Source organism: Macaca nemestrina, chromosome 4 (assembly GCF_043159975.1).
Source record: "Macaca nemestrina isolate mMacNem1 chromosome 4, mMacNem.hap1, whole genome shotgun sequence".
Lineage (NCBI taxonomy): Eukaryota > Metazoa > Chordata > Mammalia > Primates > Cercopithecidae > Macaca > Macaca nemestrina.
The window spans coordinates 36075493-36091268 of record NC_092128.1 but is presented as its reverse complement, the minus strand read 5'-3'; the positions used below and the strand labels follow the sequence as shown (position 1 = coordinate 36091268).

General features: G+C 38.2%; 1 protein-coding gene and 1 long non-coding RNA gene across 2 annotated transcripts in view; one reads left to right on the top strand and one right to left on the bottom strand.

Annotated features, from left to right (window-relative positions):
- Positions 1-15776, top strand: part of LOC105475110 (uncharacterized) — a 316642-nt gene that overhangs the window by 79837 nt on the left and 221029 nt on the right. The window lies entirely within an intron of this gene.
- On the bottom strand, positions 1731-2724 carry LOC105475104 (taste 2 receptor member 16). Its single transcript, XM_011730102.2, has one exon. It carries the CDS (start codon positions 2658-2660, stop codon positions 1785-1787), a length of 876 nt encoding a protein of 291 aa, XP_011728404.2. The 5' UTR covers positions 2661-2724; the 3' UTR covers positions 1731-1784.

Sequence of the window (15776 nt, the reverse complement as noted above, 5' to 3'; positions counted from 1 at the left end):
TTTTTCTTCTCAGACCCATGGTTAGGACTCTGCTCCCCAGCCATTACTGCATCCACCAGGTTTTGTTCCACCTTCTACTGCAGTGAAACCATTGGCTCTAAGGAGATGCCAAGGCTGACAGGGTGCTTCTGTGGAGTGGGACAGCATGCTTCACTCCCTTCTCTGAACAACAGTAGGAATGCTGCTGAGATATGCCAAATGGCACAGAGTCTTTGGTAAAAGTGGTCTTTCAGTTTTCACTTATGTTTCACACCCTCAGTTTCAAATATGAATTTGACTCAGAGACAAATCAGAGTGATAAACCCACAAGCAGATCAGAATTTCCATTCCTTTCCAGGACTAAGCCATTCTTTCAGTCAAGCCTGAGATACTTGCATCCTTTTCCCCATAGGATAATTTGCTTTCAGGAGGTGTTTCAATCTTTTAATGGCAGAGCTAGAAGTTCACCAGACATGCCCAATATATACAAAGTGTAGAAAATATCATATTATTAACACTTGATACCAGAATGGTGTAAGAGATGCAACTGACTTTAAGAAGAATACCTTAATAACTATCTGGGGTGGACAGAGGCTGAGACCCAAAGGCCTAGTGGTTGGACATTACCAAGACACATAGCTGCTGGTAGGTAAGGGTGAAGAGGACATAAATGAGGAGTGAGATGCCTTCAAGATAAGGCAACATGGGGTCCTGCAAGGGAAGAAGGTATGAGAGAAAGCTGTCAGGGAGGCAGAAAGAACATCTAAAGAATGAGTATGTCTTATAGGTGATTTTTCACTGATTACTGTGTGATTTCTATATTCTTATTCATTTTGGGAGGGCTTTGCACAGAATAAAAAAGTGTAGAAAATGTAAACCAATGCCATTCAGATGTTATGAGCTAAGAGTGGTTCTTAGCTGACATCTGGGTTGTATATGGGAAAAAATCAACTATGTCTCAATATAGAGATGTTCCATCAAGTTAACTCCAACTTACAATGCAATAGAGAGGCAAGAATTGAGCCAATGGAAACCATTTATAGTTTTATAGTTGACACAATTAAATTGTCAATATTTGGGGCGGTATTAAGGATGAATCTGGATTGGGCAAATTGTCTGCTATTCTGGGGAAGAGTATAATGTTTTGGTTAATGGAAATGAAGAAAGAGTTAAATTTTGACTTGAGTTTTGAAGAGATAAAGACATGACATTTGGAAGAGAAGCAAATAAGAAAATTTGTATCATTAGATAAAAGTCCAGAAACAGCCAGGGGATAGAGAAAGAGAGAGAGATGGAGGGGGGAGAGAGAGAGAGAGAGACAGAGAGAGAGAGAGAGAGAGAGAGAGAGAGACCCCTTGACTAAAGAAAGTGAATTGAAGGCTTAGTATGGGAAGCATTCAGGGTACAAGCAATACGTTTTTGTGGGATGGTATTCATATTCATGTGTGAAGTAACTGGCAGTCATGGGAAAGTTAAAGTAATGTGTGGACACCATGATTTTGACTGTCTTGTGTAGAATATACCAGGTATACGATTCCAGAGTTGGCAAGGACTAAGGAGAGATGGGGCAGTCTTGAGCAAGTTGGAACTAACCTGAGGATTGTGAAAGGGAAAGGAAACCAGTGGAAAAGATTGGAGAAAGGGTTGATTATTTAGAAACAGGTGGCTGTGAAGATGGAAGAGAATGAGGCTTGCATTCATGGTGATTCACAATGAATTGATTGATAAGAGCAATACTCTTTACTGGTATTAATTATATCAATTGCCCGGGAGTTTGTACCCTGTGCCTCAGGCAACCTCTAGGCCTAGCATTTTCCATTTAGAATCCTTTTCAATGTAGGGCTGCTCAGCATCAGTGAAGTGGAATGCATAAAGATGAAAGCATAGACAAAAGCTTCCCAGACCCATAACCAACATCTCTTATCAAATAGAGTACCTATCATGGTGATAAGTATGGTTAGAAAGTAAGAGGTAAACACGATAAACAAGATGGCAAGGGACCTCAGGGCAGTGAAGTGCGCTTTCATGCTTGGATTGCAGTGACCAGTGCCATGATGTTCTATCTGCTTGGTCAATGATGCCATGAGCAAGATGGTGGAGGCCAGGAACAGGATGAAAGGAATAACCAACGCGACTGTATGAGCCTGGTGCAGATACTGATGAAACTTTTGAAGTCTGTCAATTACAGTGCTGTTACTGGGTGGATGCTCCATGGTGAGAAACTGAATTTGAATGTAATTCCCAATAGCTGAAGGGATGATTGTCACACAAGTAATCATCAGACAACCCAGTAATAGCCAGGGAAGCCACCTCAAAATTCTCCACCTCAGCCAGAGAACGATGGGATGGGTGAAAGAAGAGACCTTGATGCAGTAGAAGACGGTAAGCAAGCTGTTTAACCAGAATGTAAGGACATTAAAAAATGTCCAGGTGATTGTTAAGTTGCAAAGTACATAATTAAAATTAAAATAGAAGCAAAAATCGTTCAGCATTGATGTCCACTGTAGACAGAAATGAGAGATGCCCAGGCTGATGAGAATCATGTCCACAGGCATCAGCCTTCTGACTTGCAGCCATTCTCTGCCCAGCACTGCAACAATTAAGCTGCTCTGCACAATAATTGTCAAGGACTCAAGCACATAGATGATCATGAAGAAGACACTGAGTTGGATGGGTATCATTCTTCTACTCCAAAGTGTCTTCCTGGACAAAGACTGAATCTCTGTACCAATTTCCAGGTAGAGAATGGGTTCCCGATTCCACCACTGTCTGGTGCAAGAAAACCCCTCCCTCTGGAAGCAAATTTTCCCAAGCTCATTTTTAATTTTGTCATTTTCCTATCCATAGAATTTGTTTATGCTTTGCTTGCTGGTTGCTATCACATCTGAATGTAGGGAAATATTGTTTAAATGTGGATTCCTGCTCCTGAGATGATTTGATTATTCCAAAAAGGCATACGTATTTCCTAACCATGTTTATTTCCTTTTTTTCTGAGGTGCACTTAGCTTACTTCCTTATCATTGTTAAATGACATCTTTACTCTTTTAACCTAAAATTTGAGCCACAGGAAAGATGAATCCTTCCCTTTTCGTTCATGTCCTGCATGATGTTTTTGCTCTGTTGAGTGCAGTACCAAAGCGAACCTCAGAAACCCTATCTTCCCAGTTCTCATGGCAGCTAGTGGTGGATGCTACAACCAAAGTGTGAGGGTAAATAAAAATTCAGAGGGAATTTCCTCTGAAATTCCACAAAATTGCTGAACTCCAGACCTTCAAGTATTTCCATCCAATGCAGGCCACTCGCATAACTGCCCATTGAATTCCCCCACTCAGAGAAATCAAACTGCAGATAAAACACCGCACACAGCCCCTCTTAGCTATTGTTCTTCTGCCAGTTCCAATGCTTTGAACCTATACCTTATGTATTTTCAGGAATTGTTCTTGTCCCATTAACATCAGTGGTTTTTTGTGTGTGTGTTTTTTTTTCTCTCTTACATGGCTAGGTTCTTTTTGTCACTGCTCTCATTGCTCAGGAAGAATTGAAAGAGGACCCTCTTACCACTAGTAAAGCATATTGCTTCCAAATGTGCAGGAATCATTTCATAGCCCTACAAGAAGGCTATAAAAGGAATATATTTTCCTTCAGTTCAGGACAACTCTTCCAAATAGACACCAAATATGTAATAAGTGACTTCAGAAATGAGAGGTTATTCTAATAATTGCTAGTTGGTGACAGAGACAAAGTGAAAGTCATTGACCTTATGTATAATACATTTGGAGTCTGTATGGACTTTTAGTTATTCAAGGAAGATAACACAGAAGCAAGCAAACATGAAGCTTAGAATTCTTGAACACAAAACAAGACACTACTGAACTCATGATGCAAAGGTAAGCAATAGCTTAAAAAATTACACCAGAAAACAGAATTAAGTGTAAGAAGCATCTGCTTTGCATTCTCAATAAAATGCAAGAAACAGGAAATAAAAAACTGAGATGACAAAACAATATTATTAAAAGGTGAATTGGTTGAGATGTATCCAGACATAAGAAGAGAGAAAGATGAGATATTAAATGTTGGTATGTGAAACATGCAATAATAGCATTAACCTCTCTGCCTTATGTCCTGAATACACTGAGCATGTTGCCAGCTGTATACACTGCCCCATTCTGAGTAAACTTGGAAGGACTGTGATGCTCTCAATCACTGTCTGAGGGGTTCCGAAAGTGTAGCAACCATACTACACCCCTCATGACTGGATTCCAGCCACAACAGTATGAACAGGAATGAGTTTCTGTCCAAAGCAGCCCCTCATAGACTGGCCTGCAGTGTGAGAGATGGCCTGGCACTACTCTATTCCACTGGAGTGTTTTCTATGTGATAGTGGCTGATTAAATAACCCAGATACTCTTTTTGGGAAAGTTTGAAGGTGAGACATACAGAGTGTCCTTAGACTGGTGATTGATCTTCCCTGGGGTTCAGAGTTGAGAGTCTGGCTCTTTTACCATGTGCGCATGTGAACCTTCTGGCGCCACCTCTGGGGTCTCCTCATTGCAGTGATCCCAATTCTGGTTTGCCTTCTTCCACTCTCCTTTAGCTCATACCCTTTCCCTTATCAGACAGGGGATTGTTGCTCATTAACTAGTCCTAGTTGGTCAGGTGCTAGCAAAGTGACTGAAGCTCAGCTGCCTTCTGCAGTGTACACTTGATCTATGGCAAACTCAGGCATTCTTTTCAGTAAAAATGATCAATGGCAGGCTGGCCCATGCTGTTTCCCCTCTCTACTCTGTCATTTCTACAGTTCTCTTTCACCCTTCTCAGACAGACATGAGGGAAGGCCCACCAGTTTTTTTCTTAATGTCCCACTGGGAAAAGCAATGCCAGTTTATGTTTATAGGCATCTACAATCTTCACTGTTCGAGATTTTGTCTTTTTCTTATCCCTGAGCATACTCCTAGTTTCCTCTAATACTTTATTTACTTCTGCCTGATGGAGGCAGACTGTTGTATCTTATTTGCAAATTTGGTAGGAATAACTTGCTTGATTCTAGATTTTACTATTGTCAAGCAAACATTTTATATATATACACACACACATATATATACACATATGTACACACATATATTTATATATAAAAGATTAATATCTAGAAACACCCTTAATTTATTATATATGTGTATATATGTGTGTATATATACACATATATATTAATGATAAATGATAATGATAAAAATGATCACCAAGATCCAATAAAAACATAGATGATAATATGCAGTATATATGTGTATATGTATATATACACACATATATAATTAAGGGTGTTTCTAGATATTAATCTTTCTTGATGTGTGTGTTTGTGTGTTTCATTAAAAAACTTTAAAAACAGGAAAATAAAAGAGCAGGCAATTCACCAAAGAGTAGACAATAATACCAATAAGTTCATAAAAAGATGCTTAACCTCACTAGTAATAAGAAAAATACAAATAATACTGAGTAGATACTTTTCATTTTTCTCATTGCAAAAACAAAATAAAATCTGAATATCAACTCTAAAAGAAGATATGAAAAAATCAGAGTCTTTATGAACCACTAGAAGGAATATGAATTAAGATAGTTACATTGGAAAACAGTTTGGTCATATTTAATAGAAAATGTACAGACTTTGCAGGCATTCTACTTCTAGGTATATATTGTATATTACAGAGAAATCCTTACACATATATAACAAAAGAAGAAATTTTCTAGTCTATTTATTTCAGAATTGTGGTAATACCAAAAGACCGAAAACTATGTACCTGACCATCAGTTAAATAATAGATAAAATGTAGTGTAATCATATGATGCCTTAAACACGTGTAGATGTTTGCCTCCCCACAAGCTAATTTGCTATATTTTTCCCTTATAGGCAGAACCTATCTCTTTCTGGAGAGGTTTTAAATGCCAGACTCTTCGTTTAATGTCTTCTTTGCCTGTTAAGTTTGGGCACACGAATCGATTCTGGGCACTGGGAATAGAGGAGAAGCCTGCTGAGACCTCCTCTCTGATACGAACAGAGAGATTCATGAAGAGAGGTTCTTCCCTCTTCATCCTGTGTTAGGTGTTATTCTGTATTGTGCATGATGCTAGGAGCTGTTGTAGACATTTTGTGACCCTGAAGGGAAAACAGGGGAAACTGCAAAGAAACTAACACAGGGCCTGATTTTGTGTAATGCTTATTAGTACTGGGCCGAAGTACCTCTGATATCCTGTTATGTGAGCAGGATATACTCTGATAGATTAAACCACTTACAACTAGCATGTGGGACTGAGCAGGTGGGATCACACTGAGAGGAAGAAAGAGAAAGTGCTTTATTTGATAATATTTTCCCCTCACACAGGAGTATAATTAATTGAATAAACTTATTTCCGTGTACCTCAGTTCCACAAGTAAAACATAAGGAATGATAAAAATGATCACCAAGATCCAATAAAAACATAGATTATAATATGCAGATAAGGCAGTAAGTGTGTTCCTATGTTCATACATAAATCATGTGTTCCATAAAAATATAAATTGAAAATAGTATAAAGAGAAATGTATTCACCAGCATTCTAACTTATGTGGGGGAAAGCAGATCAATGTGTCTGGTTATTCCCAGGAAGTGAAGCAGCCAGAGCAAGGAACAGGACCACACCTTACCCTCCTGCACTAGGTGGACGGAGGACATCACAGAGGGAGCACCGGGTACTGAGTAGAGAGGCCAGAGAAAGTTTTGCCAGCAAGAAATAGAAATGTGCCTTATGTCATGTGATTCTTCTGCTCAACTCAAGAAACTTACAGGAAAGAGCCTAACACAAATATGAGTACTTTTGGGTTGCATAGGGAAGGGACTCTGAATCTGGTTCTGAGGAGAGAAGTGATTGAGAAATGCCTGTGGACTCAGGAGTACAGTCTTGAAAAGCTGAGAAAGTGAGGTGCGGGTCTTGTTGGAAAAGCTCAGACTGCCCCAAGTCTAGAATTGGGATTTCAGTCAAACTTTACCTGGATCTCAAAGGCTCACATGATGATTGAGCTATATTTTTGGTTTCTTTACAAGGGTAACGAACAATATCCGGGATTAAATTATCCTAGGATGGATGACCCAAAGTGCAGCATTAAGCATTTCTGATTTCTGACAAACTCGTGCAAAGGAGTGGAAGCCAAGCCGAACCATGCCAGAATGTTTCTTAGAATTCTATTCCAGAGTCATACAACATGAACAGACATGCTGAGACAACATTACAGGATGAGAGAGGCATTGGTTTGGATTTTTAGGGTATTTCAGACAAAGCTAGATGAACTTAGTCTAAGATTTTTTTCATGTCCCATTTTATTTTTAATTGATTAAAAATAGTTGTATATATCTGTGAGGTACAATGGGGTGTTTTAATACATATTTACTTTGTGGGATGATCAAATAAAACTAATTAAAATATCCATCACTTCAAATGCTTATTTTGTATATTTCAAATACTTATTTGTATATTTCAAATACTTATTTCAATAATACTTTGAAATAAGTATTATTTCAAATACTTACTATTTATCTCCGGAAAGAGCTACTTATTACTTCAAATACTTATTGTTTTAATAAGTAATTGTAAAATTGCTTATTATTTATAATAAGTAATGATTATTGCTTATTATTTCTTTCTGAATCCCTCCAGATTCAGAAAGTCCAGGGACTTGGTAGAGAAATTAGTGATAAACTGGAGTGATAAACACTTTCATATCCATAAGCAATAAGGTCAGTGGACTCACTAATTCAACTTTCCTTCCTTTCAGGAGCTGAGAACTGGGGAAGAGGGGGTGAAATGAGTGGCCTATTTTTCTGAAAATGCTGCTTCCTCATGGGTAGGCATGAGATTCCTGAGGGAGGAGTACTGATTCAGAAGTGGAGAATGTCTTAGAAAAAAGCCTAGGTTGGAAATTCCACTCATTTCTTCAACAATCTTTAAATTCCTAATGTTATACAGTATTTAGCCCCCAGATTCTATATTAACATGGTAACCCAAGGGCATCCCTGAATGATTGCACTAGGGAAAATAAGGCCCAATACAGAGAACTATGACTTCACAGGAGAAGATGAGATACTATCCCCATATTTAAGTCCATATAGTCCTTTTAGGTATATGAGGGCAGAAAAACCTCTTGAGATCAGCGAAAAACAAAACAAAACAAGATGTATGTGCATGTGCATACACATATTCTTACATTTAGCTAATTGTTAGCTATATAAATTTACCTTTATTACTTATATATAAATTATATAATTATAATATATAATTATAAATTATGTATTACTTATATAGAAATTAAAATATTTACTTAAGTCAATCAATGATAAGAGACCAATGACTTTTAGTGGGAACACTGACAATCAGGTTTAATTTTTGGTTTGAAGGTGAAATGCTACATAAAATGGGTGTTCATAGGTCCCTTGATTCAGCAACTGGGACACGGTAGCACGGAGTAGGTACTTAGAGAATATCTGTTGAATGAGTGATGAGTACAAGGAGAATAGACTAGACAACTCTATTTTCTACTATATTACAAGTGCAAGGGCCTATAAAATCATATAACAAGCTTCCTAACATAGTAGATAAATACACACTGTTATTATCTGTTATTATATTCCTAACTCATTCAAATAACTGGAATCGTCAAAGATGCCGACAAAGATGCACACAAAAGTGTGCCCAAATTGGCTACTTTTTAGAGAGAAACTTACGTCTTGGGGCATTTCACCTGAAAAGAATACATTAAAACTAAATAAGGCAAATGGTGATTATAAGTTCTTTGACATCATATATAATCACGAACATTATGATAAGAGTCGTTCTCATGATCTGCTGTGAAATGTATATTGGTAAGCAGTGTTTTGACCAATGAGACTGGTAAAATGGATGTGACAAGTCAACACAACCTGAATTCATCCTTTCTGGTCTTGCCCCCATTAGATGTTAGTTTCCTTATATTGTTGTATAGACAAAATAATGGTTCCTCTAAATGTTTATATCCTAATCCCCCAAACCTGTGAATACATTAGCATATATGACAAGTGGGACTTTGCAGATGTAAACTGTAAAATAATACATTTATATTGTTTTCAGCCATTAAGTTGGTGGTAATTTGTTACAGTGGCAATAGGAAAGTAATACACACAGCAACTATAAGAGCCAGATAACCAAACACTGGTGTTACTTTACTTGTAATGTAAAGGCACCTATACTTAGTAACTAGGAAAATAATGAGTTTATACACAAGGGAAAAGACAATAGACAGAAGAGACTGAGACTACTGAGATAAATTGGGTTATACAAAAAGATAGGTCATTGAGGAACTATTTATTGTATACTTGAGTTTCACCGGAAAGGCCTGTGTCAGAGTTGCACTTTGAAGTCAACTGGGAAGTTTCAAAAGCAATAACTGAGGCATGGGTCCAATCTCTATATTCTGATTTGTCTGGGGTATAAGTAGGTATCAGGATTTTAAAAATCACCTCACCTGATTCTTTTTTTAAATTTTTCTTTTTTTAAACTTTTATTCTAAGTTCAAGGGTACAATTGCAGGTTTGTTACATAGGTAAACTTCTGTCATGGGGTTTGTTGTACAGATTATTTATCACCCAGGTATTAAACCTAGTACCCATTAGTTACTTTTCCTTATCCTCTTTCTACTCTCACCCTCCACTCTCTGAAAGACCTCAGCGTGTGTTGTTTTGTTGTTCCCCTATATGTGTTCATATATTCTCATCATTTAGCTCCCACATATAAATGAGAACATATGGTATTTAGTTTTCTGTTCCTGTGTTAGTTTGCTAACGATAATGGCCTCTAGCTCCATCCATGTCCCTGCAAAGGACACGATCTTGTTCTTTTTTATGGATGCATAGTATTACATGATGTATTGTATCACATTTTCTTTATCCAGTCTATCATTGATGAACTTAGATTCCATGTCTTTGCTATTGTGAATTCTGCTACAGTGAATACACATGTACATCTGTCTTCATAATAGAATTATTCATATTCCTTTGGGAATATGCCCAGTAATAGGATTGCTGGGTCGAATGGTATTTCTGTCTTAGGTCTTTGCATAATCACCACACTGTCTTCCATAATGGCTGAACTAATTTATACTCCCACCAACAGTGTATAAGTGTTCCTTTTTCTCTCTACCCGATTCTAAAGGGTGGCTCAGTTTCAGATCCACTGCTTTAGAGCTACCTTTGTGGAAAAAAATATCCTGCATGGGTGGTGAAAATAAAAAAAAAAAACCCTGCTACATATACTTTTACCTTGAAAATAATCTGTAGGGAAGAGTGAGTTCTTAATTTTGTAACTTCAGCAGTTGGAAGAAATACAGGGGTGTCAAATTCTCTGGAAAATGTTTTTTTGTTGTTGTTGATCCATACTCTGAAGATGACCCTCTTTAAATACAATTTTATCCCTAAATTCATACATGCAATGTGAATCTTACTCCAATTTTTTGAAGATACATCAGAATCTTCTGATGTCATCCCCAAATCGCATATCTTAATTATTCTAGAAAAGCTACACTTTTTCTGTGACTTCAAATGAAATGTTTAATGCTCTATACTGTACTTCAATCTTTTCAAAGCATTCATGAACTCCATGTGTGCTTTAATTATCTAAGAGCATTAGAGCCTGCACATTATGCAAATGAAGGACCATGGTTTCTAAACAAAGCCTTCTCTAAAGATCCTATGAAAATTTACACTCTGTATGTCTCTTTTAACCACCCCATGTTACATAAATCCAGAGATAATTCGGCTTTAGAGGTAATTAAATCTACTCTTGCTTCTACATATAGTATGAGAAGCTTCCTTTCAGCCTGTGACTCAGACTCATTTTTCCCAGTACATATTTCTGTTCTGTGGAAGAAGATTGCAACCATCCTTCAAGACTGTGGGAAAAACTATTTCATCCTCACCTCAGAAGGAACAGCACATTTTGTTTATCCGCCTTCCCCTTTTTACACCCCCTTCCTGAGAATTGGAACTCCTTACCCCACAGGCCTGTCATGCAGTTTTGTGCTTTTGACCCTTGTTAAAGCGATCACAGATTTATAAAACAAAACAGTAGATTCAGATGTTTTCCAATTAGCCAAACACATTTTTTTCCTGTGTTACTAACATTCAATAACAATCAGAATTGATATTTTTTTCATGTGGCAATGGCTCCCAAATGATCTGCATTTTATAAGAATATCTAATAGTAACTAAAAGGCAAGGTTGTCCAAGTATGAGGTTAAAGAACATCCTTTCTTATATTTCTGATTTTACCACCAACCTGTGTGGCCTGAAGCAAGTCATTTTTTTCTTTGCCTTTTATCTCATTCTTTAAATAAGCATCATGGCACTAATTTGTTTAGTCTCCAATTTATTGAATGTACGCATTACCGAAACCCTGGGAGCAGGTACCTAGTCAAATGGCAGATTGCAAATTATAGAAAATACAAGAACTGTAACTTAATACTAGATGAAGCCATCCACAGGCCTTAGGTAAATTCTGACCAAAAGGAGCTAAAAACCACCACCACTGCCAACTAAGCATCTAAGATTCAGGTGATGTATGTAACCCCAATGGGCATTACCCCTGCTTTTATAATTCTTACCAAGCACTATCCATGATTGCCTGGAACCTCTGAACACTTAAACTGCAGAGCTTTTGGTGATCTGTAGGAAGGTGGCAGAGAATAACTCTCCTTCCACTCCTGGTTATATTCTATTAGAGGGTTACCAATGCTCAGCACACACTCCCAAGCTTCAGAGAAGTTTTACTTACTTTGCCTCTCTCTGCAGGGATATACTACAAATCTGTGAGGCTGGGAGAGGTTAGGGCAGAATGATAACCTCAGAAACATCTCTCTTGTTTAAGGCCTAAAGCAGTGCTTTCCGTGGATTAACAGCATTAGTATCACCTTAAAAAATGGATAGAAGTGCAAATTCCTGGGTCCTATCTCAGATGTACTGAATTAGAAGTTCTGGGGATTGGACCCAACAATCTGAATTTTAACAACCTTCCAGGTGATTTTTATGCTTGATGAAGTTTGAGAATCATGGATATAAACACACCATTTAGTTCCTTCTAGACTTGGGATGACTCAGTTCTTGCACATTCAGGCTATTCCTCAGGAGGTTCTTGTTATAAATAGATTTGTCTGTCTCCAGTGGAAGATAAAAGGGGCCCAAACATAAAAGAAGTGAAGTGAGGTGTTTTTTTGTTTTTGTTTGCTTGTTTTGTTTTTTTCAGGAGTCTGGCTCTGTTGCCCAGGCTGGAATGCCATCTTATCATCTCAGCTCACAGCAACCTCCAACTACCAGGTTCAAGTGATTCTCCTGCCTCAGACTCCTATCAAGCTGGGATTACAGTCATGCGCCCAGCAATTTTTTGTATTTTTAGTAGAGACGGGGTTTTATTATGTTGTCCAGGCTGGTCTCCAACTCCTGACCTCAAGTGATCTGCCTGCCTTGGCCTCCCAAAGTGCTGGGTTTACAGGTATGAGCCACTATGCCTGGCTGAAGTGAGTTATTTTTTAGAAAATGATTCCCCACTGTGAAAATATCCTTGTTCTTATTTTGAGGAAATACGACATTCTCAGAACTCAACTACCTTAGAGAGAGACTTTTGAATAAATCCCTACCTAGTAATACATGGTAAAGAAGAATGAGAGGGAGCTGGGCTGCTGAGGAGCGGTGAGAAATCTTCCCCTGGTCATCTTCGGGCTCTTCCTCAATTACAGGTTGATGTCTCGTCAACCCTGGATGCCAGCCCTCACGGATACCTTGGATGCATTGGAACCCTGGTGTGACCCAAAAGATATTCATGGGTAAAAAGGAATGGGGAAATTAGAATAGCAAGAAGGAGAGAAAGAAAAATGAAGAAAAGGGAAAGAGTAAGAATTAAAAAGAGAAAGGACAAGAGTCCCCAAGCCTCCTCGCCTTTATGCCACCCTAGTTATTCAGAGTCCTTCACAGGCTGCCTCAACCTCTTTGCAGAGGCAAGGAAGGCTCTGTTGGGATGATGCTTCTGGAAAAATGGAGTTTGAAAATGATCATTTCTCTAGGGTAAAAATGCCATGCACCTGCCATTTTCCTGCTAGACCCATCCCCCACTCCCCAAACCTTAGTACCCAAACACACAAAGAACAGAAGAATAGAAGCTGCTAATAATTTCACAGCAGGAAAAGAGGGTATAATAGTGTAAACTGCCTTTAATCAAAACATACCTGATAAATATGTGTCACTTCTTTTCTCAAAAATTCAAAGGCTGAAAATTATCAGGTGAATGTCTCGTCTAACCCAATGTTTTTAAGTCAAGTCACCCCACGCATGACATAACTTAAGCCAATAATAAAAAACAATCAACACTCCCCTCCAAAAAGAAAAACACAAAAAAACACTCCAACAATTTGACAAGGGAATGTGCATTAGGTAGAAGCTTGTCAATAGGTTTAGAAAGAATTAGAACATACTCATATAAGCCTTTTCATGAAAACAATGAGAAAATTCTAAAATGCAAACATGAGGCACAATTTTCAAAAAGTTATTCTTAAATAAAAGACAAATTCTAAATATAACAATGGGATCCATACAGGCAATGTCGCTGGGAACAAAGAGCATCCTGTTTCTTCTTGCTATTTCAATTTCACAAACTAGAAAAGGAAGCAAACACCATTTAGCTGGTCTTAATATACTTCACAAGTCTGATAATTCCCTCCGGAAAGAGAAATCTATGTGAGTTATAATTGTGTTCATTTATTCATTCAGCAAATATTTATCAAGCATCTGATTAATATCATGATTCTGGCTCTCTTCTGGGCTCTGCGGAAGGGAAAGGAGAAGGAGTTTGTGGATGTTAAATTAGAGATACCTATTTTAGATATTATTTTGGAAATAATGAGTGGGCAGTTGAGTATATAGATCCAGAGTTCCAGGATAAGATTTGGGTTGAAGATATAAATTTGGGACTCCTCTACACATCTAGAGGTTCTTTAAAATTGTGGGATTGCATGATATCACCTAGTGAATGACTGTAGATAAATAAGCATTCTGAGAACTGAGCCCATGCATACTTCAATCTTTAGTGATCAAGCTGATGAAGAACCAACAAAGGAGACCAATAAGGCATGCCCAGTAAGGCAGAAGAAAAGAGTGTGTCACAGGGGTCTGAGTTGTCAGCTATATGAAATGTAGTTGATTGATGAAGTAAGGTGACCCCTGAGAATTGACCATTGGATTTTAGCAACATGAAAGTTATTGGTAACCATGTGTTAGGAACTGAATTAGAGCTTCCCAAAATTCATGTGCTGAGGCTCTAACCACCCAGTACCTCAGAATGTAACTGCATTGTATTATAGATAGGGTCTTTGAAGAGGTAACTAACTTAAAATAGGTTCATTAGGGTGGCCCCAATCCAATATGACTAGTATCCTTATAAAAAGAGGAAATTGGGACACAAACATGCACCCATATTTGAGAAACCTATCAAAAAAGATGGCCATCTGTAAGCCTAGGAGAGAGGCCTTAGAAGAAACCTATCCTGATGATGTGTTGATTTTGGACTTTTTTAGCCTCCAGGGTGATGAGAAAATAAGTTTCTGTTTTTGAGCTACCCAGTCTGTGGTACTTTATAAGGCAGCCCTAGATAACTAATACGTCATGTGAAAAGCTGTCTTGAAAGAATTGTGGGAATAGTAGTCTGATTGGAATAATAGTCTGATTGGTTCAAGAGAGAATATAAGGATAGGAAATGGAAAAAAGTATAGGGAAACAGATATATTGATTTTTTCCTGGAAGGGAAAGGGGGTAAACTTTTTTGAAGATTAACAACAGCATATTTGTATATGATGGAAGTGATCTAGATCTAGTGTGTGGGGGGGGATTGATGATGCAAGGGGGACAAGGAGAGAGAGAGAGAGAGACTTTGACCTTGAGTAGGCAAGAGAAGGAGTTGGCTTTTGTTGTATAAAATCCTATTCTTCCCCTAATAGCAAGAAAAAGATGTATACACATGGTGATAGCATGTAGAAGTTCTTTTCTTATTGTGCCTATTTTCTCTCTACCATAGGAAGCGAGATCCCACTGAGATTGAGGAAGGGATGAAACTTGAAGTGTTGAAAAGAGATTAATTTGTGTCATAGATATTCAGGGGTCAGGGATGCCTAGAGGGTTGTGTCTTGCAGAACTCCAGAGGGAGGCATTTACATAGACTAGTCAGCAAGGAAGTGGTGGCAGCTCTGCGTATGAACATGTGCTGGTCAGATTCCCTGCTGTTGGAAACTTGATTGACTAGTGCCCTCAGCTTCTGCCATCCTAGATTCACAAACACATTTGCACCAAAAGCCATGCTCCCCATGGACTGCTCTCACTTAGCGACTAAGCACAAAGAGTAGAAGGAGAATTAATGCAGGTCCATTCCTGGGAGATGGGGGACTCCTCGATTGTGTGAGTTTGGCTGTAGGACAATCTTATCAAGCCCTGGCGAAACTTTCTTAAAACTGTAGTTTAAGAATTTTTCTACCTACTCTTTTTCCTCCACTTCTCCTTTGTAGATGTCAGGCTTGCACCTTAGTCTGAATTCTATCTCTGCCTTTTATAGCTTCTTCCCCATTTTGTTTTGCATGACTTTCCCTAATAAACCTCTTGCACATCTAATACTGTTCTGATGTCTGCTTCTTGGAAGTCTGTACTTCCAGGTAGTACCAGGAGTGGTCCAAAAAACAGATGATAAGATGGGATTTAGGGTTTAGGACT

What these genes read in the sequence shown, in the direction of transcription:
- LOC105475104 (XM_011730102.2), bottom strand. Translation starts at nt 2,660, where the DNA reads ATGATACCCATCCAACTCAGTGTCTTCTTCATGATCATCTATGTGCTT.